Genomic DNA, 23,444 nt, shown 5'->3' with positions numbered 1-23,444 from the left:
ACAATCCTATACATGGATTACATGTGTCCTTTCTTTTTGGCCTCTTCTGCCAATATATATATATATATATATATATATATATATATATATATATATATATATATATATATATATATATATATATATATATATATATATTTTTTTTTTTGCAAGGTACATTCTTAGGCATGACATTGCTGAGTGAATTTAAAATTTGGGTAAATTTAGTGAGACCAATAATCGTCTTAAAAAAAAAAAAAGTGATGTCACTTATGCCGAAAGAGCAGAGTAGGTTGCTGCCTGTCACCACCAAAATCAACTCACAGAATTGGACTTAAGAGAAACAATCCCAGAGGTGTGGCGGGAACCCCGAGAACCAGTACTTCCGAGCACGTGACCCTTGCCCCGCCCCCCCCCATCGGAGACACGCCTCGCGCAGGCGCGCGACGCAGAGGCTGCCGGAGCTGAATGGGGGGGGGCGGGGCGCGGACCCCAGCCTCGTAAGTTGGGTTCTCGCGGGGCGGGAATGGGTTCGGGGCGGGGGGGGCGGGGCTTTCCGGCGCGCTGCTTCCGGTCAGACGCCGGGCCGGGCCCGCATTTCCTGCGGCGGCTGGCGGCGGTTCCGGGAGCTGTGGTGTCTGAGCTTGGGAGCGCAAGGTCCCTTCGTGGGCTGGCGATCCGTAATGGCCTCACCTTAACGGTTGGGCCGCAAACGAGACCGACCTGCAGCCTTTAAGCACGCTTTCCCGGCACCTGTGCACGTAAACTATGAAAGCTAATCATTCTGAAAGTCCCGCGCACCCCGTCTGGTGTCCTGGGATGGCCGTTGGCACTGCTGCTGGATGCCGTGCACTTATCCCGGGCGCCGCTCAGTCCAGCAGCATGCAGCTCCTGTTAGAGCTACGGAGGCCATAGGGGTGGCAGCCCAACTTGAGTTTCCTGTAGTCGCACCCTGCTGTAAATTGGAGAGGTGCGTTAAAGCAGTTTTCGTCTCCCACACCCTATGATGCAGACCTCTTATTCAGCATTCTGGGGTTCAGATCCAGGTGAACTCGCCTTATCATATTTAATACCAGACACTGGCTCAGCTGAGTGACTTAAATTGAGCAAGTGTTCTGGCTTTAAATGTTTGTGAACCCAACGTTGTATATTAGGATTTAAATTCGGAACCATCTTTTCCTGGTAATACGTATGCAACGCCAGTATAAAGATCTCTACACATTTTTTTGTTGAACGGTTTTTGTGCCTTTCAAGATGACTTTCAGGCCAGATGTTTATAAATAACTGGCTGCGAGTTTTTCGGAAGTAATACCAAGTGACATTAGATCATGAATCCTCAGTTTTTGTGAGGAGTATTGAACATGTAAAGTGTCCAAGCAGTAGTCACCAAATGTAGCTGGTCTCGTGTATTTTTTTTGTCATCCAAACTGATGAAAACCTGACTAAAGCCTATCCCCTCCCTGAGCCTAAAAGCAAGAGTGTCACCCATAAGATAAGCATTGTGATAATGTGGGGGCCAAGTCCTCACTCTTAGAAGGAACACTTTAGTCATTGCTCAAAAGGAAAGACACGTGAGTATCTTTAATTTCATGTCTTTTGTCTCCAGTAAATGTATACTTGAATGAAATATCTACACTAGGTGTTGCAAACTGGCATCCACTTAGCTAATAGGTAGTTTTATGAAATTCTCGCTTTAAGAATCCTAATTTTAGGGACCTGTAAAAAAAAACAGCAAACAAACAAAAACTTTTTTCTTCTTTCTTTTTCTTTTTTTAAATGAAAATGATGGAAGTAAATTTTAAAGAAGGAAATCATCTATTCCTCAAATAGGGTAGTTGACTAATTTTCCACTTTCTTTTATTTAGTTAATTGAATCTGTTATCTTAGGACTATTGTATACATGGTGACGATGGATAACAATATATTGTATTTTTGAAAAAGCAAAGTGTTCTCATCACAATACAATAATTAATGTATGGTAACTCGCTTATTAATTAGCTAGGTTTAGTCATTCTATAGTGTATGTGTATATCAGAACATCATGTTGTATGCTGTAAATACATTTTATCTGTCAGTGTACAAAAGCTATACTTTTTTAAGATTCTACTTTTTTTTTTTAATAGAGGAAGTGTGTAGGCATATGGAAACGTGCATGGATAGTTTATCAGAGTAACAAAATACAAATTTTTAAAGGTAAACACATGAACTCATTGTTTGAATGGATTGTGATATTCACAGTATTTAATTAAGGGTGTTCATTTTAATTATCACATACCATAAATAGTACCATTTATGATAACATAAAGAAGACTATTATTTGACAAGTAATACTTTCCTAAACACATACGAGGCTATAATCATAATTCTCTGAAACTGTTATCACTTAGACAGAGCCCGCACTGCTCCTTTCTTATCAGCCCCTTCACAGTTCACTACAGTTTTTCTTGGTTGGAGGCTCATATGTGGTTTTATTTGTTTGGTTGTCAGGAATGATTAACTTTTAGAGTTAGTCTACATCTATTAGATTTTGGGGTGTGTGTGTGTGTGTGTGTGTGTGTAAAACTTCTTATCTAGTACCAAGTTTGACATAAGCTGTACAAAATTCTGAAATAATTCATTCTTGATCTATGTGGAGGTAAATGCTCTGATACAAACCCCTGTTTTTCTTTGTTTGTTTGTTTCTTTCTTTCTTTCCTTCTTTTTTTTTTTAAACAAAGACAGAGTAGTATTCAACTTAAATACTAAAAAGTAACTTTAAATATTTCTGAGGCATTTAAGAATATTTTTATTATCCTCTTCCTTTTCTCTGCACGTTTATCCTATAAGCATATTCACGGGGGCTGGAGAGATGGCTGGGCAGTTAAGAGCACTTGCTGCTCTTCCAGAGGATGTGGACTTGATTTCTAGCACCCACATGATCACTTAAAACCATAACTCTAGATCTAGATCTGATGTCCTCTTCTTGCCTCCTAGGGCACTTGACATGCACATAGTGTGCAGACTACATGCAGGCAAATACCAATACTAATAAGATAACAGTGAAAATATTTTAAAAGCATGTATTCATGTTATTTGGTTTTATGTGCTTTTGATAAAAAGTGAAAGCTTACTTTCACATTTTAAAAAAGAGTCCATTTCTACTGCTATACAGCATTCCATTGAATGAATATACAAATTATTCATCTTACTACTAATGGTCTGTGTTGTTTCTTGTCTTTTACTGGTGTGGCCATTCTTCTAACATTCCTCAAGTAGGATATTCGGTCATGACTGTTCAGCCTACAGGGTGATGCCAAGCTGCATTGACATTAGCTTATGTCATCACTAGTGGTTATGCCATATACTTGCCCATTTTCTGTAACTACTTTTGCTAGTCTGTTGGATAGAAATATTCTAGCTTGGGGTTTTTCTTTGCATTTCTTTCATCTTCCTGATGAGGTTAAACATATTCATATGTGGCTATTGGCTGCTAGGAATTCCTCACCTGTGAGCTATTTGGTCTTACCTTCTGATCGTTTTTCTTGCTTATTTGGTATTTACTTGCTGTCCATAAAAATTCTTCATATATTCTGCATCTTACTTTGGGGGTATATGTGTTGCAAATTAAAATTAATTTCCTTCCTTTTACTTTGGCCTTTTCCCCCTTTATCTACTTGTTTTTTTATTTTCTTATCATTTGGTTTCTTTGTGTATTTTTCATGAAATCTGATAAGGCTGTAGGTCCAGCTCTGAAGGTGCATGTGCCCACTAGAAATTTGTGTACTTGACCAAATCAAGCAAAGCCAGATGACTAGAGATACAGGAAGTTCCAGCTTCCTTTCAGCGACAAACAATTACCTCCACCCAAATTATGATGATGGTCTCGCTTACCTTTTTATTTGTTCTAAGACAGAGTCTGACTGTATAGCCCTGGCTGGTCTGGAACTCACTATGGAGACCAGGCTAGTCTTGAACTCATAGACATCTGCTTGTCTCAGCCTCCTGAGTGCTGCTGTTAAAGATGTGTGCCATTTTTTGTTAAAATTACTTTGGCTACTCTATTGTGGAATAATTTTTAAAAACAGCATATATCAGCTGTCTTAGTTTGGGTTTTATTGCTGTTTTATTATTTTTTATGTTTTATTATTATTTATTGGGTTTTATTATTGTTTTCTTTTGCTCTTACAAAAGGAAATATTTTATCGGGGCTGGCTTACATGTAGTTCAGAGGTTTAGTCCACTCTCATCGTGGGAAACATGGCAGCATGCAGTGAGACATGGTGCTCGAAAAGGAGCTGAGAGGTCTACATCTTGATTCACAGGCAGCAAGGAGGGATTGCCACACTAGGCCTAGCTTGAACATATATGAGACCTCAAAGCCCGCCCCCACAGTGACACACTTCCTCCAAAAACAAGGCCACACCTCCTAATAGTGCCACTCCCTATGGGCCAAGCATTCAAACACATAAGTCTACAGGGGCCATTCCTGTTCAAACCACCACAACAGTTAAATGCCAACTTAAGCACCCCCACCAACCCACATGGTAGGGACGGAGCTTCAGCCCAGCCCAACTAGGTAAATTAGAGCAAGGGTTGACTGCAAACTCCAGAGTAGTCCCTAACGTTAATGTGTGTAAAGTGTATGCCTTCTGTGAAAGCTCTTGCTTCTGAGACCCGTATCTGCACACACATCCCTTCTTCCATTCATGCATGGTTTAGAACCCAGGCTTGGGATGCCATCAGATGTCCTCTCTCCCACCTGGCTTAGCTGCCCCATTGTTACAGTAGCTCGTAAATTCCCTTATCTAAAGCTCCCTTCTAATAAACTTACTAGAGATTTTATTTCTAAATAAATGTTTTCTGTTTTTATAAGCTTGCTTTTAAATGAATCATAGTTTTCCCCTCCTGGCATTGTAAGGTTTATGGGTTGGAGTCCAAGTTCTCCTTTAAACAAGTTGGATATATGGGTACATTTGTGCAAAATGTTAACCTCAGACTGAAATGATCCAATATTGTAGCCTCCTGTTTGGCCAAGTGAAAGGTGTGTCAACTCCTTATGACTGTGGCAATATCAGTGTTGTTTAGAAGGTAGACTGTGAGGTCATTTTGGTATAACTGGAGTATCGAAGTTAACATATGATTCATAGTATTTTCAGTTTTAGACAACTGTATGTTTGTAATATCAGGAACATTTCACACTCTTGCCGTGTTTAATAGCAGGTGAGTTTCTACTAATAGCGTGGGACATCAGTTTTCTTCACTTCATTTCCTTTTCCATACGTAATTCTTTATCTTGCATAAGGCAGAGTTGTAAAACCTCACAGTGATAACAAATTCATACAATTATAAAATTGCTAAGATGAAACTGAATGGGGCTAAAGCAATGGGTCAGTTGTTTAAGAGCATTGGCTGCTTTTCCAGAGGACCCAGGTTTGGTTTGCAGCATCCGCATGGTGTGTACAGTCCTCTAACTCCAGAATCCAGGTGATCCGATGCTGTCTTTGGCCTCCTCAGGACCACTCAAGCATGAACATACGGTGCACAGATAGAGTGCAGGCAAAACACCAAGACACATAAAATAACTTTAAAAGAGGGAACCCAACCCACAGAAAGACTGTTAGGATTGCTACAAACCTTTAGAATTATTTCATTTTGATTTGGAAGGTTATATCTGATGTAAATATCTATTGAGGTCTTTTAAGATGACCAAAGAATTATTTGGGTATTGAACACACACACACACACACACACACACACCATTTGGTGCTAGTGATATAGCTTAGTTGATAGAGTGCTTTCCATGTCTGTACAAAGCCCTGGGTTTGATCCCAAGCACTGCATAAACCTGGTGTGGTACCTAAGACCTGTAATATTAGTGCTAGGCAGATGGAGACAGGAAGATCAGGAGTGCAAAGCCAGCCTAAGACACATGAGCCCTGGCTCAAAACACGCATGCCTTGTGAACATCAGGTCGTGTAGCTCTGCATCTTGAAGAGCATCTGCTGAGTGGCACAATGTTATAAATAGTTGTTTTTTTAGGGTGGGTCACACCTGTAGCCCTTGGGACTGTCTTTATGAGTAAGTTCTTAGTCTTGATTTCTTTTTTCCTTTTCTTTTCTTTTTTCTTTTTTGAGGCTTTCTCTGTGTAGCCTTATCTGTCCTGGAATCTCTTTGTAGACCATGTAGACCATGACAGCCTTGATCTCACAGTGATCCACTTGCCTCTGCCTCCCCAAGTGCTGATTACAGGCTCTGGAGCACTATTTTTAAAGGGGGAACATGTAAAACTTCCTTGCTTTACATGTTTGTGACTTCCCAGTCTTCCTAGACTAGCTATCCTCCCCTCTGTCACCACAACTAGTGCTGCACAACTAGTTTTTACCTCTAACCAAATGATAGCCAATCTTTCTTATTATTTTCCAGTTTACATTTGGTCCCTCAGATTAAACAAGCCCTTTCTCTCCTTCAGGCTTTCGCTCTTTCTTTGGTGTGGGATTCTCTTCCACCAGTGCATCACATATCTGGCTCGTCTTAGGGCAGAAGTTTCAACTTTATTACCTGTTACTCTACAGTTCATTCTTTGTGAAATTTCCTCACCTGGTTATTTTCTCTCACATGTCACCCAATGTAATTTCATCATGGTTTACAATAATGTCATTCATATTTATAGATTCATCAATCATGCCATATAGAACACAATTCTTGAGAGGGCAGATAATTTGCATGCCCTAACTCCCAACCTAACAACCACATAGTCATTGATCAGAAGGCCTTCATAAAATGACCATCTCTAACGAGGAGAAAGCTCTGAAGGAGAATCTGAAGGTAGCTCATCTGTCACTCTGTGGTGGTCGTGGAAGATTATTACCACCATAGTCATCCCTGAAGTAACTCCTCTGTCAGTGGTGTGCATGGTTGTAACAGGTGTTACCATGACACTTCAGCCTTTGTCATCTGTCCTCAGCCTTTAATTTCCTCGCATAACAAAGGAATTGAAGAAGCTCTACTTCAAGGTAACAGTCCAGGGACCTACAGGACCCCACACGGTAACCTCTTCTCTTAGGGGTAGGCTTGCTTTGTAGAGCCTACATGGAAATCCCACCAGTGACGTCATGATGGTTCTGCTCACATGGAGGCAAGAGAATGTCTTAATGTATATACAAGCCTTCGGCTCACTTAAAAAAAAATAATGCTGAATATTCATCCTAAGAAAAAAATGCATAGCCTCTTGTATAAGTTAATCAAAGGGGGAAAATCCTCTTATTCCCTATTTGTGAAAACGGAATAATCTATTCACCCCTCTGTCCTCTCGCACAGAGTGGTTATCTAGTTGGATGAGCAAAGGTTGGCTATGTACTTGTGCACTTTCTGTGAGCCGTTGCAGCAAGGCATCCAAGGATGCGTGGAACTCCTTCAGCAGAAGAAAACTGCGAGAACAGCTGGGTCCTCTTCAATCCGGAACCTGATAGGAAGTGAAAATGCAGTGGCGCTTTAGGCTCTTAAGTACTGACAGTAGCCCAGTCTTTCCTGACAGTGGGAGTCTTCTTTGCTTGGGTCCCTAAGTCAAAGTAAAGACACATTATAATCTAGTGTTTATAAATGTTTTGTTCTATGCACCTACGGAAAATGCATTCGTTTCAAGAAATTCAAGGAGAAGTGTTTTCTCCTTCCTCCTCTCCTCACATTGCTTCCTGTCCTCTGTTCTTTCTCTCCTCAGTAAACAGCATGGACCCTGAAATCTCTGAACAAGATGATGAAAAGAAGTACACTCCCGTCTTTGTTGGCAGAGAAGATGACATTAGAAAGTCAGAGAGAATGACAGCTGTTGTCCATGACAGAGAAGTGGTCATTTTCTACCATAAAGGCGAATATCATGCTATGGACATTCGCTGCTACCGTAAGATTTATTTTCATATATACGGTTTGTATTTGCTTATCATAAAACTATCAAAATTCAGTTTAGTGACGAGATATATGAATTCCTTTTCAGATTCTGGAGGACCCTTACACTTGGGAGAAATTGAGGTATGTAAATTTTACTCTAAGCAAATTTAGGTGCTGCTTATATTCTCATTATTTTGTTATATTCTTTATTCAAAGAATAATTTCAATTCCACTTTAGTGCTTTGGAGGTGATTGTCAATATTCCTACCTATTCATACCCTAACACGTAAAGAAAACCAATTTCCAGATAAATAATAACAAGTTTGAATGTCTTTTGACCTAACAAGTATACTGGGACATCTACCCTGTGGGTATAATTGCACAACTGTTTGACTAAATATAGAAGTTTGACTAAATACAGACTAAATACTGCAGTATCATTATCATGGAAAAATTTGAGACCACCTCATTAAATACAATATAACATACCATGCTGAGGAACATTATGCACACACTGAATTAAGGAAGCAGGCCTGACTCTGCCGGTACGGAGGGATGCTAACAATGTGCTTGTGAGTATTAAGAGCAAATGGAGGAGTTCCAATGAGATCCCATTTCTAGTGCATTCACTTTTTATTTATATATTGTACACTTTGAATTTTATGAGTATATATTTCAATATAATAGAAGGTTTTCAAAATACTTGAAAAAAAACCCACATTTTGAAATCTTACCTGAAGAATTTGGTGGAATTGTCTTTGCTTTTTTTTTTTTTCCCAGAGCTGAGGACCAAACCCAGGGCCTTGGCCTTGCTCAGCAAGCGCTCTACCACTGAGCTAAATCCCCAACCCCTGTCTTTGCTTTCTTAGTTATCCAACTTCTGTCTTGTTTGTTTGTTGTTGTGTTGTGTCGAACTGTTGCAAAGTAGCAGTGTGAGTTTCACTCTCTGTGCTGTTGCTATTTGCCTGGTAACCACATCTGCTCTTGTTCCTTATGTTACAGGGCATGTATTTAAGTTAATGAAAATGTGACTATTTGTTGATAACAGTACAGGAACCAAAATTAGCATCCTCCTATTTCTGGGGTACTAGCTGCAAGCACGTGTTGATGTGAATGGCTCTAGTGTTTTAGTGTATGAAGAACTTGCTACTCATCATGTGAGCCGCAGCCCAGCACTCTGGCATGTCGGAGCCTTTTAGACTGCAAAACTCATGCTCCTTAAAGCTTGGCAATACTTAAGACAGTTTAAAAGTTGGGATCAGGCTCAAGGCCAGCCTGGTTTACAGAGAGTTTTCCAGGACAGCCAGGGCTCCACGGAGAAACACTCTCTTTAAAAAGGAAAAAGAAAAGTTGCTGTCATGCCTAGGCCTTACAACGAACGATTCTAGAAGCTAGTGAATACTATGGGCCCTGTCCCTTTTCTGTCTGTCAAGGAAGTGACATTAATGTAGATCACTGCTGCCAGTGAGGCGCTCTTCTGCCAGCCTGTCCTCTTCTGCTGGAGTTCCAGCTCACTGAGTTGTAGCCAGAAACAGAAAGGACTTGATTGTCCTCAGATTAGGTTTTGCTTTGTGCTGAATAACTTGTAAACAGGAGGGGGAGGGGACACTGCCTCCTTTGTTCATTTGTAATGCGTATTTGCTTATTTGTGTGTGGGGGGCAATCCCCGGGAACAAAGAGGAGAGCCCTGTGGAGGCTGCTCTCCTCTTCTGTCACGTGGGTTCCAGGGATCGAACTCATCAGGCTTAGAGGCTAATGCCTTTAACTGCTGAGCTGTCTCACTGGCAGGCTTATCCGCTTCAAGCTCAAGGTCCTCCTGCCTCATCTTTTGGGCCCTGGGTTACAGGCGCGTGCCTCTGCTTCTGGAGCTGGGGTTACAGCACAGGCGCGTGCCTCTGCTTCTGGAGCTGGGGTTACAGGCGCGTGCCAATGTTTCTGGAGCTGGGGTTACAGGCGCGTGCCTCTGCTTCTGGAGCTGGGGTTACAGGCGCGTGCCTCTGCTTCTGGAGCTGGGGTTACAGGCGCGTGCCTCTGCTTCTGGAGCTGGGGTTACAGGCGCGTGCCTCTGCTTCTGGAGCTGGGGTTACAGGCGCGTGCCTCTGCTTCTGGAGCTGGGGTTACAGGCGCGTGCCTCTGCTTCTGGAGCTGGGGTTACAGGCGCGTGCCTCTGCTTCTGGAGCTGGGGTTACAGCACAGGCGTGTGCCTCTGCTTCTGGAGCTGGGGTTACAGGCGCGTGCCTCTGCTTCTGGAGCTGGGGTTACAGGCGCGTGCCTCTGCTTCTGGAGCTGGGGTTACAGGCGCGTGCCTCTGCTTCTGGAGCTGGGATTACAGGCTCGTGCCTCTGCTTCTGGAGCTGGGGTTACAGGCTCGTGCCTCTGCTTCTGGAGCTGGGGTTACAGACGCGTGCCTTTACTTCTGGAGCTGGGGTTACAGGCGTGTGCCACTGCTTCTGGAGCTGGGGTTACAGATGTGTGGCCACTGCTTCTGGAGCTGGTTTTTAAAACCCAGTTTTTCTGCATTTGATTCTTAACTAAATCTGAGATCTGTCATAACACTTGAAATGTCAAGACTATTAACTCTTGTTATTTTTTTCCCTTCCAGGATTTCAATGGACAATCATGTATAGTTTGTCCCTGGCATAAGTACAAAATCACTTTGGCAACAGGAGAAGGATTATACCAGTCTATAAACCCTAAAGACCCATCAGCAAAGCCCAAGTGGTGCTCCAAAGGAGTAAAGCAAAGGATTCATGCCGTGACAGTGGATAATGGCAATATGTATGTGACTCTTTCCAAGGAACCTTTTAAATGTGACTCTGATTATTATGCCACTGGAGAATTCGGAGTGATTCGGAGTTCTTCCTGATAAAAAGTATATGACAGAAAAAAATGTATGGATGCTTGAAAAGATTTTACAGTAAATTTTTTTTTCAGTTGCAAAGACAGATTTTTTTTTTCTAACATGGGTAGATATATCTTTAAAAACCACAGATTTTGTCAGGGGCTGGAGAGATGGGTCCTTGCTGGAGGACTGGAGTTTGGTTTCTAGCACTCCAGCTCCAAGAGATGTGATGCCCTCTTCTGGCCTCTCTGAGCACTTGCACACAGAAGTCATTTAGACATAAGTAAAAACAAAAGCAGATACTTCTTTGAGTCTTAGATCTGGGAGATTTAACAGCACATTTACTTTAGTATGATTTCAGGGGCCCAAACAAGTTGATAGAATACAGTCTGTCTGTCTCAGGACTGATCAGACTTTGTACATTATAGGCTTGAGACAGTTTAAGGAGGAGGCAGATAACTTAGAGTAAACACAGTCATAACAGAAAACAAAAACAGGAAAAATTTAAATGATAAAAAGATCCCTATTAAATACAGCAGGCTTTATTTTGGAAAGTTTTCATGCATTCAAAGTTAACAGTTAACAACGATGACATGAGCTTTGGTCTTTTTGACTAAACCTCTTGTTAACCTGCTCAATAAAAAGCCGAGCTTGTTTTAAAAAAAAAAACCAGTTAACAACGAGCCTCATGACTTGCTTCAGCAGTTCCCAGCATTCTCTGTTCTACACTGCTGTGTACACAGATTGCCTATCAAGGTTTTCAGTTTTAAAGGTAAAATTTAAATACACTGACATCCTCAATTTTTAGTTGTATATTTTTGCTTACAAATGTTTAACATGTTTTACATGTTACTATTGCCTCCAAAAAATGAGGCCAATGTGTATTTTGGACATAAAAATGAGAAACTTAAAGCTAGGTGGGATAGTACACACCTCTAATTCCAACAGGCTCAGGCTGAGGCAGACGAATCTTTGAGGCCAACCTGGTCTACATAGTAAGCCCCAGGCAGCCAGTGCTAAATAGTGAGGCCCTATTGAGAAAGGGCTAGGGGTTGCTAGATATATCAAAACCAAATAAAACTTAGCTTGTCTTGTTTCTTTTATACTTTTTTTTTTGTTTATTGTTTTTCAAAACAGGGTTTCTCTGTAGCCCTGGCCATCCTAGAACTCACTCTGTAGACAAAGTTGGCCTCAAACTCAGAGAGATTCACTTGCCTCTGCCTCTGCTTCCTGCCTCTGCCTCCTGCCTCTGCCTCCTGCCTCCTGCCTCTGCCTCCTGCCTCCTGCCTCTGCCTCCTGCCTCCTGCCTCTGCCTCCTGCCTCTGCCTTCTGCCTCTGCCTCCTGCCTCTGCCTTCTGCCTCTACCTTCTGCCTCTGCCTTCTGCCTCCTGCCTCTGCCTCTGCCTCCTGCCTCCTGCCTCCTGCCTCTGCCTCCTGCCTCCTGCCTCCTGCCTCCTGCCTCTGCCTCTGCCTCCTGCCTCTGCCTCCTGCCTCTGCCTCTGCCTTCTGCCTCCTGCCTCTGCCTCCTGCCTCTGACTCTGCCTCCTGCCTCCTGCCTCCTGCCTTCTGCCTCTGCCTCCTGCCTCCTGCCTCTGCCTCCTGCCTCTGCCTCTGCCTTCTGCCTCCTGCCTCCTGCCTCCTGCCTCTGCCTCCTGCCTCTGCCTCCTGCCTCCTGCCTCCTGCCTCTGCCTCTGCCTCTGCCTCCTGCCTCCTGCCTCCTGCCTCCTGCCTCCTGCCTCTGCCTCCTGCCTCTGCCTCTGCCTCCTGCCTCCTGCCTCCTGCCTCCTGCCTCTGCCTCCTGCCTCTGTCTCTGCCTCCTGCCTCCTGCCTCCTGCCTCTGCCTCCTGCCTCTGCCTCTGCCTCCTGCCTCCTGCCTCTGCCTCCTGCCTCTGCCTCTGCCTCCTGCCTCCTGCCTTCTGCCTCCTGCCTCCTGCCTCTGCCTCCTGCCTCTGCCTCTGCCTCCTGCCTCCTGCCTCTGCCTCCTGCCTCTGCCTCTGCCTCCTGCCTCCTGCCTCCTGCCTTTGCCTCCTGCCTCTGCCTTCTGCCTCTGCCTTCTGCCTCTGCCTCCTGCCTCTGCCTCCTGCCTCTGCCTCTGCCTCTGTCTCTGCCTCCTGCCTCCTGCCTCCTGCCTCTGCCTCCTGCCTCTGCCTCCTGCCTCTGCCTCCTGCCTCTGCCTTCTGCCTCTGCCTCCTGCCTCCTGCCTCTGCCTCTGCCTCCTGCCTCCTGCCTCTGCCTCCTGCCTCTGCCTTCTGCCTCTGCCTCCTGCCTCCTGCCTCCTGCCTCTGCCTCCTGCCTCTGCCTCCTGCCTCCTGCCTCTGCCTCCTGCCTCTGCCTCCTGCCTCTGCCTCCTGCCTCCTGCCTCTGCCTTCTGCCTCCTGCCTCTGCCTCTGCCTCCTGCCTCCTGCCTCTGCCTCCTGCCTCTGCCTTCTGCCTCTGCCTCCTGCCTCTGCCTCCTGCCTCTGCCTCTGCCTCCTGCCTCCTGCCTCCTGCCTCTGCCTCCTGCCTCCTGCCTCCTGCCTCCGCCTCCTGCCTCTGCCTCCTGCCTCCTGCCTCCGCCTCCTGCCTCCGCCTCCTGCCTCCTGCCTCCTGCCTCTCCCTCTGTCTCTGCCTCCTGCCTCTGCCTTCTGCCTCCTGCCTCTGCCTTCTGCCTCCTGCCTCTGCCTCCTGCCTCTGCCTCCTGCCTCCTGCCTCCTGCCTCTGCCTCCTGCCTCTGCCTCTGCCTCCTGCCTCCTGCCTCCTGCCTCTGCCTTCTGCCTCCTGCCTCTGCCTCCTGCCTCTGCCTCTGCCTCCTGCCTCCTGCCTCCTGCCTCTGCCTTCTGCCTCCTGCCTCCTGCCTCCTGCCTCTGCCTCTGCCTCTGCCTTCTGCCTCCTGCCTCCTGCCTCCTGCCTCCTGCATCCTGCCTCTGCCTCTGCCTCCTGCCTCTGCCTCTGCCTTCTGCCTCCTGCCTCCTGCCTCTGCCTCTGCCTTCTGCCTCCTGCCTCCTGCCTCTGCCTCTGCCTCCTGCCTCTGCCTCTGCCTCCTGCCTCCTGCCTCTGCCTTCTGCCTCCTGCCTCTGCCTCCTGCCTCCTGCCTCCTGCCTCTGCCTTCTGCCTCCTGCCTCTGCCTCCTGCCTCTGCCTCTGCCTCCTGCCTCCTGCCTCCTGCCTCTGCCTCTGCCTCCTGCCTCTGCCTCCTGCCTCTGCCTTCTGCCTCTGCCTCCTGCCTCCTGCCTCTGCCTCTGCCTCCTGCCTCCTGCCTCTGCCTCCTGCCTCTGCCTTCTGCCTCTGCCTCCTGCCTCCTGCCTCCTGCCTCTGCCTCCTGCCTCTGCCTCCTGCCTCCTGCCTCTGCCTCCTGCCTCTGCCTCCTGCCTCTGCCTCCTGCCTCCTGCCTCTGCCTTCTGCCTCCTGCCTCTGCCTCTGCCTCCTGCCTCCTGCCTCTGCCTCCTGCCTCTGCCTTCTGCCTCTGCCTCCTGCCTCTGCCTCCTGCCTCTGCCTCTGCCTCCTGCCTCCTGCCTCCTGCCTCTGCCTCCTGCCTCCTGCCTCCTGCCTCCGCCTCCTGCCTCTGCCTCCTGCCTCCTGCCTCCGCCTCCTGCCTCCGCCTCCTGCCTCCTGCCTCCTGCCTCTCCCTCTGTCTCTGCCTCCTGCCTCTGCCTTCTGCCTCCTGCCTCTGCCTTCTGCCTCCTGCCTCTGCCTCCTGCCTCTGCCTCCTGCCTCCTGCCTCCTGCCTCTGCCTCCTGCCTCTGCCTCTGCCTCCTGCCTCCTGCCTCCTGCCTCTGCCTTCTGCCTCCTGCCTCTGCCTCCTGCCTCTGCCTCTGCCTCCTGCCTCCTGCCTCCTGCCTCTGCCTTCTGCCTCCTGCCTCCTGCCTCCTGCCTCTGCCTCTGCCTCTGCCTTCTGCCTCCTGCCTCCTGCCTCCTGCCTCCTGCATCCTGCCTCTGCCTCTGCCTCCTGCCTCTGCCTCTGCCTTCTGCCTCCTGCCTCCTGCCTCCTGCCTCTGCCTCTGCCTTCTGCCTCCTGCCTCCTGCCTCTGCCTCTGCCTCCTGCCTCTGCCTCTGCCTCCTGCCTCCTGCCTCTGCCTTCTGCCTCCTGCCTCTGCCTCCTGCCTCCTGCCTCCTGCCTCTGCCTTCTGCCTCCTGCCTCTGCCTCCTGCCTCTGCCTCTGCCTCCTGCCTCCTGCCTCCTGCCTCTGCCTCCTGCCTCCTGCCTCCTGCCTCCTGCCTCTGCCTCTGCCTCCTGCCTCTGCCTCTGCCTTCTGCCTCCTGCCTCCTGCCTCTGCCTCCTGCCTCTGCCTCTGCCTCTGCCTCTGCCTCTGCCTCCTGCCTCCTGCCTCCTGCCTCTACCTCCTGCCTCCTGCCTCCTGCCTCCTGCCTCTACCTCCTGCCTCCTGCCTCCTGCCTCCGCCTCCTGCCTCTGCCTCCTGCCTCCTGCCTCCGCCTCCTGCCTCCTGCCTCTGCCTCTGTCTCTGCCTCCTGCCTCTGCCTTCTGCCTCCTGCCTCTGCCTTCTGCCTCCTGCCTCTGCCTCCTGCCTCTGCCTCCTGCCTCTGCCTCCTGCCTCCTGCCTCTGCCTCCTGCCTCTGCCTCTGCCTTCTGCCTCCTGCCTCTGCCTCCTGCCTCTGCCTCCTGCCTCCTGCCTCCTGCCTTCTGCCTCCTGCCTCCTGCCTCCTGCCTCTGCCTCCTGCCTCTGCCTCTGCCTTCTGCCTCCTGCCTCTGCCTCCTGCCTCTGCCTCTGCCTCCTGCCTCCTGCCTCCTGCCTCCTGCCTCCTGCCTCCTGCCTCCTGCCTCTGCCTCTGCCTCCTGCCTCTGCCTCCTGCCTCTGCCTCCTGCCTCCTGCCTCTGCCTCCTGCCTCTGCCTCCTGCCTCCTGCCTCCTGCCTCCTGCCTCTGCCTCCTGCCTCTGCCTCCTGCCTCTGCCTCTGCCTCCTGCCTCCTGCCTCCTGCCTCCTGCCTCTGCCTTCTGCCTCCTGCCTCTGCCTCTGCCTCCTGCCTCCTGCCTCCTGCCTCCTGCCTCTGCCTTCTGCCTCCTGCCTCTGCCTCTGCCTCCTGCCTCCTGCCTCCTGCCTCTGCCTCCTGCCTCTGCCTCTGCCTCCTGCCTCCTGCCTCTGCCTCCTGCCTCCTGCCTCCGCCTCCTGCCTCCGCCTCCTGCCTCCTGCCTCTGCCTTCTGCCTCCTGCCTCTGCCTCCTGCCTCCTGCCTCCTGCCTCCTGCCTTCTGCCTCCTGCCTCCTGCCTCCTGCCTCTGCCTCCTGCCTCCTGCCTCCGCCTCCTGCCTCCGCCTCCTGCCTCCTGCCTCTGCCTCCTGCCTCCTGCCTCCTGCCTCCTGCCTCCTGCCTCCTGCCTCCTGCCTTCTGCCTCCTGCCTCTGCCTCTGCCTCTGCCTCCTGCCTCCTGCCTCCTGCCTCCTGCCTCTGCCTCCTGCCTCTGCCTCTGCCTCTGCCTTCTGCCTCCTGCCTCCTGCCTCCTGCCTCCTGCCTCTGCCTCCTGCCTCTGCCTCCTGCCTCTGCCTCTGCCTCTGCCTCCTGCCTCCTGCCTCCTGCCTCTGCCTCTGCCTCTGCCTTCTGCCTCCTGCCTCCTGCCTCCTGCCTCCTGCCTCTGCCTCCTGCCTCTGCCTCTGCCTCCTGCCTCCTGCCTCCTGCCTTCTGCCTCTGCCTCCTGCCTCTGTCTCTGCCTCCTGCCTCCTGCCTCCTGCCTCTGCCTCCTGCCTCTGCCTCTGCCTCTGCCTCCTGCCTCCTGCCTCTGCCTCCTGCCTCTGCCTCTGCCTCCTGCCTCCTGCCTTCTGCCTCCTGCCTCCTGCCTCTGCCTCCTGCCTCTGCCTCTGCCTCTGCCTCCTGCCTCCTGCCTCTGCCTCCTGCCTCTGCCTCCTGCCTCCTGCCTCTGCCTCCTGCCTCTGCCTCTGCCTCCTGCCTCCTGCCTCCCGAGTGCTGGGATCAAAGGCGTGCACCACTACCTCCTGTCTTTGACTTGTCTCTTACCAGGGCTGATTCTTGAAATAAAAAAGCCACACACAGTGACACGCTCACCAAGACAGTTGTAAAGTCTTCTATTCAACAGGACAAAGTACTTTGCCTACACGCAACTTTCAAATAAAAGATTAAAAGAATTTTAGAGAACATTGTGTATATGTTTAGAGTTTCCCATAAACATGTATACAGTAGAGATGCAGCAGTTTGTTCCTCAGCATTGATAAGCAGGTTGGTGTTCACCTGCTTTACCCTGGTTTTCCTATGCCAGTTACTTGTGGCCAGCACTGCTCTGGCTGACTGGGACCCTTATCACACTTCTTTTTCCGGATTTAAGCAACACCCTGGGCGCCTCTCATGCGGAGCTCAAGCACACAGTAAAATGTAGGTGTAAATGGGGCCAGAAAGGATGTGTAGGTTATGAATTCAGGGTAAAGACTGTTAAAAATAAAACCAAATCTCAAAGCATAGGAATTTTCATGCTGTGGGTGAGTTAAGTATCTTAATATAGTACTTAACATGCTAAAGGACTTTGTTAGGGGGTGAGGGGGACTGGCGCGATGGCTCAGTGGCTAAGTACGCTTGCTGCTCTCTCATTGTAGCTTGGTTCCAGTATCCACATTAGTGACTTGGACCAATAATGTCACATTAGTGACATTAGGGGCTTGGACCTTTTGCTGTATATTATTACATTTCCTTTTCTTTTGGGATATAGGTTACATGACAGAAGACATTTGCTACTTCTAAAAATACTAATAAGCTAGGCTTGGGCTTTTTTTCAACACGTAGTCACTCTTGGGGTTCAAGAAATGTACCATCTCTGAGTGGAAGTTATACCAGCCTTTTAATTCTTGAACGACAACAAAATCTTATGTGTTAGACTGTAAAGTGCCTTGAAGAAACAAAAGTCACTCCTTTAGGTAAAAATTAGGACCTTGGTTTATAGGGCCAAGTATAGCAGCATTTCCGTCAGGAGCCAATGGCAGTGATAGCTTCCACTTAGGGACTGCGTTTGTTGTTCTAAATTTGTGGCGTTAAATTTGGAAATAAAAGTGGTGGCTTTGTCAGGCTCAGTGGCATAAGCAGTAGTCCTGGCTTCTCAGGAAGCTGAGGTAAGAGGATCACTTGACCCAGGAATCCAGACTGGGGATATAGCCGAACTCCTTTATCAGATAACAACCTCACCTTATCATCCTGTCCTCACATACGAAATCTTCTCATCAGGTTTGCAGGTAACATTTTGTTTTATAAGTTTACACTATCCATAACTATCAAGTCCTTCATAATTTCCCAAGTGACTTAGAGAGTCATGAGGAGGGACACTGAGCATGTGTGTGCAGCACACTCACCTGGGGCCCCCAGAAGCCGGAAGAGGATATTAGATCCCAGAGATAGATTGCACTTACAGAGAGCTGTGAGCTGTCATGGATGCTAAGAACCGAATTTGTGCTCTCTGCAAGAACAGCAAAGGCTCTTAACTGCTGAACCATTTCTCCAGCCCCCAAATGTAGACTAGTTGGTTATGAACTTTTTCTTTCCAGATAAACATTCAAAACAATTCTTTAAAAACGAATTATGAACACATCTATATTATAAATAGTATAAACTCTTAACACAACAAAATATGAATTCTCTTATTCATTATAAATATTGTATGGCTAGATAATCTTCTACAGCGGTATGGTCAGTGGTTAAGAGCACATTCTGTTCTTCTAGAGGACTGGGTTTAGTTCCCAGCATCCATGTGGCCTGGCTCCTAAAGAGCTGATGCTCTCTTCTGGCCTTTGCAGATTCCTATTATGTATACACATGTACAGATGAAAATAAAAATTTAAAACACTGGATAGCCATACATATATTGTACATCAAGATTCTTTTATTATCTCTGCCATATAAATACAAGAGAATGATGTCATAGCTTCTCCTGGTCTACCCACTTTTTAAAAGATCACTCAGCATATATAAACTGCTCTCTGGTATCTCTGTAAAGTGGTATCTGTCCGTATTTCTCACTCATTCAGTTCAGCCGATTGGTCAAACACGGAATGTAAAACCTGGATCCTGTTACTCTGCTTGCTGGCGGGAGGTGCAGGGTGGCCTGCAAAGGTGTCCGGCTTCTCTGGCAATGACCTGTAAGGCTTGGCTTTGATTTCACCTTGAGAAAACATGGGCTCGGGAAGCACAGGCTCAGAAAAGGCTTTCCTAAAGTTCTCACTCTCTCTATTTTGCCTTATGGATTCTTCCTCTTGGAAAATATTCTTTATCTTTGCCAGCACAGCATTAACACAGACTGCCTGTACCAATAAAAAAAAAATATGTATGTTGAAAAGCAATTTCCTTTTAAGGTACTAAAAACCACAGGCAAAAATTAGCACGTCTGTCATGGTCAATGTACGTGTTCTAATTTTAAAAGCCTGTCCTGTGAGGAAACACCAACTCGTGGCAAGCGATAGATTAAGTCCTCATCCTAATACGGAAAACTTTTAAAATAAAGCATTCATAAAAATAAGTTCAGAAGTAAAATGCAACAAGCACTTCATTCAGCTTATGCTGTATGACTAGTGATGATGCCGATGGAGCCAAGTAGAAGAGCAGATATTCCATGAAGTTAAGGGAACTAGGTTCCCACACAGAAGAACTGCCTCAAGATGGCATGCTGACAGTAGGCACTCAGTGTTGTCTTTCCCTCCTTCAGATTGCAAAGCATTTTGCTTTTCTAACAGAACATTTATTGTAATAACATTGGTTATAACACAATGGAAGTATCATCATATTTCTATATTCATCCTCATACCAATCCCTTGACCTTCCTTCCTAGTCCTCTCACTCGTTTAGGTCTTTTTAAAGAATCATTCTGGATATTGTGTGTCTATTGTCAAGGTTCAGATTCTGGATGAAGGTCCATATGCTAAATAGAAATGTAGGTCCTGTTGGGCGCTGCCTTGGAACAAGGACCTACAGTGGGTTGTATGTTCCATTTTGCAGCGTTTGGAGAACTGAAATATATGTACCATGTCATGGGTTGATATCAGAATTCCGTGGGCTTTTTGCTTTGAATTCTGGGAAGCATGATTCTTAAGTTATACAATTGTTAAAGATGGTTGACTGCCTTGGAGGCGCCTTTGCCAATTGGAGCTGATGGTGCTTCAAAATGTTTGTGCATTGGAGTACAACCATTTTTTAGACATTATCACATAAAACCTGTTACAAATATAAGTTATGATCCTATAGGCCAAACAATTATGAAAATATATGACAATATTTTTGAAGGTAGTCATAGAACAGAAGGGGAATATAATATCTCCCCAAAATAGATTAAATAATGATTTTACTGATTTTTAAAGTTTTTAGATGAGACAACTAACACAACTTCTAAGATACACTGGATATTAGAAAAGACTGCTGAATTAGATCAGCATATAAAGGTCCTAATCCCAAAATGTGCTGCATTGAGGAAGAGAATGTGATCTTGTCTCAAAAGGAACTGTATTCAGTTCAAACTGATGAAAATCATATTTGACAGGGGTAGCTCTCCTGAAAATCTTCACTGTAGACAGAATGAAATCAAGACCAAATAGGACAGGTAACATAATGTGCTGATCCCTCCACATGGGAACAGCTCTGAAACTGACTGAGACATGAAAGTGTCTCCAGCCGGGACTTGAGCTGTGCATGGCCAATCCAACTTTGGCTATGAAACTCTCAGGACTTATCATGCCATTCTTTTAAATGCCGTACATTAAACTTTATATTAATTTTGGTGTCTTACCTGCTAGAACAGAGAGCAGAGAATCACCTTTATCTGGACTGTGCTCAGCGCACAGCCCATACTTATGTTCATACACAAACGTGTAATACATTTGAACGTTAATATTTTGCAGAGCAGGAGGACCAGACACAAAAAAGACAAGTAGCCCAGCTGATCCTACTTCTTCTCACAGACGGCCTCAATAACTGTTTCCCCAAAAAATCTGCATCTAGGGCAATTTCAAAATAGCTTCTAGATTGCCCAGCATCATAGACTGTCCAGTCAGGACTTCAGTTAAGCTCTGAACTTTGTCAGCATTCAGAGACTGAAGAGCAAAAGTTATAGCTAGCTTTTTTTCTTTCTTTCTTATGTTTGTTTGTTTGGTTTTTTGTTTTGTTTTGGTTTAGTTTGGTTTGGTTTTTTGAGACAAGGTTTCTCTGTGTAGCTTTGACTGTCCTGGGCTCACTTTGTAGACCAGGCTGGCCTCGAACTCACATCAATCTCCCTGCCTCTGCCTCCCTCGAATGCTGGGATTAAAGGTGTGCACCACCACGCCTGGCTTCAGCTAGCTTTTTGGGGTTTTTTGTTTTTGTTTTGTTTTTGTTTTTGTTTTTTTTTTTTTTAAGACAGGGTTTCTCTGTGTAGTCTTGGCTGTCCTGGACTCACTTGGCAGACCAGGCTGACCTCAAACTCACAGGATACCTCTGCTTCCCAAGTGCTGCAATTGAAGGCGTGCGCTAGCTTTCTTAAGACTGGACAATATCTCAATTTTCTTGAGCCCCCAAAAGAAAAAAAAACCTATGTCCCACATCAACAGGAAGCAATTTAAGAAAGCTATGCCTCATTTCCGAGAGGAGATGGATGGTTTCTGGTCATTCTATGCATGACAGATGTTTGCTATTGTTTTAAAGGGAGTGGCTACAGGAATGATACAAAAAAAAAGGGTAGATTATTGAGTCTATTTTGAGACCAAAGTATATTAATAAACCAAAATATTTCATTGGTATGGGTCTTTGTATATTGATACAGACTTAAGATTATATTTGGTTACAACTATGTAATTCTTAAAACTGCAACATTAAGTTCTAGTCATTTTGAAAGCTACTGTTATGAACTGTTTAGCATAAGTAGGATCAATGCATATTAGAAGTCAGATAATCAAACTCTTGGTCACATTATATACTAGCTTAATTAGTTACAGGAAGATGTTTCCTAGATTGACAGATTTTTTTAAAAAATTGGGAAAAACAAACAATTCAGATAAGATAGTTAGATTAATGGTCTTCAAAAACCCTCAAAGATCGATAGAATATGGCATTTAAAGATTTTATTGACTTAAGGCTTTTTTGATAATAAGAGAGGTCTGTTCTTGGCAGCACCCTTGTTCTACATCAAAGATCATTAAAGGCTCATATGTGGCAAGGGAGCCAATGGACGAGAAAATGTCCTTGTGTCAATTACAGGCAAAACACTGTCCAAAACTGAACAAACTGGATGTGGGGAAGTCCAATGCTGAGTTTTGCAAGGACAAGGTAGGCAAGGCCTTTATAATCCCTGCTTCATAGAAAAGTCTGTGAACTATTCTGAGCCAAAAGGATGATGATGCTCCACCATTATGGAAAAATTTGGGGGGACTGTCCAGGCAGCCGATATCTCTGTTATTTCTATACTTTTGGAAGCTTTTTGCCTGCACTTCCTACACATTTAGGTAATATTTCTTCTTTCTTAAGTCTCTGATGGGGTTGAAAACTAGATATTGATAGTCTCACAGTTAAATTTAAACTATTTAGGATGATAGAAATTGATAGATAATAGAATACTTTATCCAATGATGCAAAATATACAAATATAAACCTTAATAGGTTTCATAATTGTTATTATTTGTAGTTTGCTATTATAATAAAAAGTACCTTTTATTGGACTAAAATGGGGAGATGTAGGCATAAGGTTATTGCGTAATTCAAATGCTGGTTTCTGTACCCTGCCCCGCAATATCTGGTTGCAATCCTTGTTCTGAGAGTCTCCTGTCTCAATGTTGTGTAAACACTGATCCCCAACTGTCCCTTGGTATGACAATAAAGCAGCTTACAGCCAGTCATTGGCATGGGAGAGAACAGGGCCAGAGGAGGAGGAATTAGAAGATTCCACCAGGGGATTCAGCCATGGGAGAGGTCCAAGAAGCCATCCAGAGGGAGCAGCTGGAGTAGGAAAGCAACAAAGTGCATGTATCTCACTATCTCTGGGATGTATGCTGAGAGGAAACCAGATGAGCTTGCAGGGTTAAAAACAGAGTAATAACTGCTCAGTTCTTGTGCTGTGAAGCTTATTTAAATAATAATAGAGTCTCGATTCTTTGTGTGACAACTGGGTTAAGAGAGAAATTGAGAAACAAACAGTTTTACAAAAATAATGTTAACAATGTTCTAAGACAATAAAAAGATTTTTCAGGATGAGTAAGGAGAGATCAACTGGGTACCATTGGGATAAGTGTTTGCCTCTGACCTCGTACCAATTACACGTGGATTATAAATCTATACGTGAAAGGCAAAATAATGCAGTTCCTAGAATATAACAGATGAGAATGTACCCAGTGACCTTGGGTGTAGGTCATGATTTATTTAAACAGAAAAAAACCCACACAATATAAAGAAAAGTATTAATAAGCTGAAATGCATTAGATTAGGAAATTATACTTTAAGATTCTGCTAACAAAGTGAAAATACATGAAATCAAACAAGAATATGTTGTATATATTCTCAAAGCAAAATCAATAAATTAGATAGTTAGACATCTCTCAGAAAAAAAGACTTTAACAAAAATTCACAGATGAGATATCCAAATTCCCTGTTAAGTTATGCAAAGGTAATTCATCTCATTATTAATCAAGGACATGTAAATTAAAATCAGTTTTTTAATACACTTTCAAAAATGTCTAAAATGGAAATTATTGACACCATCAAGCAGCACTGGTGACAATATAGGGCTGTTATTATCTGCTAGGATATGTTTTAATTGCCAAAAACCATTATAGAAGCTTCTTTCCTTTGCAATATCTATTAGCAATAAATGCATTTATCTGATAGC

General features: G+C 45.9%; 2 protein-coding genes across 8 annotated transcripts in view; one reads left to right on the top strand and one right to left on the bottom strand.

Annotated features, from left to right (window-relative positions):
- The first annotated feature begins 402 nt into the window (after positions 1–402).
- RFESD (Rieske Fe-S domain containing) overlaps positions 403–23,444 on the top strand; it is a 27,474-nt gene continuing 4,432 nt past the window's right edge. For 2 of the 7 annotated variants that reach the window (XM_084801802.1, XM_084801801.1), the window contains exons 1-4: positions 558–1,025; positions 7,676–7,855; positions 7,949–7,983; positions 10,445–10,620. In XM_084801802.1, the coding sequence (XP_084657928.1) occupies positions 983–1,025; positions 7,676–7,855; positions 7,949–7,983; positions 10,445–10,620 (434 nt within the window). In that variant the 5' untranslated portion in view covers positions 558–982. Of the gene's footprint in view, positions 480–557; positions 1,551–1,575; positions 2,173–7,675; positions 7,856–7,948; positions 7,984–10,444; positions 11,366–23,444 lie in introns of those variants that run through there. The other 5 variants (XM_084801805.1, XM_084801804.1, XM_084801803.1 and 2 more) reach the window with 5 other exon arrangements.
- The window catches only part of SPATA9 (spermatogenesis associated 9), a 21,770-nt gene continuing 16,792 nt past the window's right edge, over positions 18,467–23,444 (bottom strand). The window contains exon 5 of the mRNA XM_084801800.1: positions 18,467–18,906. Within this exon, the coding sequence (XP_084657926.1) occupies positions 18,622–18,906 (285 nt within the window). The 3' untranslated portion in view covers positions 18,467–18,621. The remainder of the gene's footprint in view (positions 18,907–23,444) is intronic.

This window comes from Acomys minous (assembly GCF_964271855.1).
Source record: "Acomys minous genome assembly, chromosome: 11".
Lineage (NCBI taxonomy): Eukaryota > Metazoa > Chordata > Mammalia > Rodentia > Muridae > Acomys > Acomys minous.
Note: the sequence above shows the minus strand (reverse complement) of the source record. Positions and strands in the feature narration are given on the sequence as shown.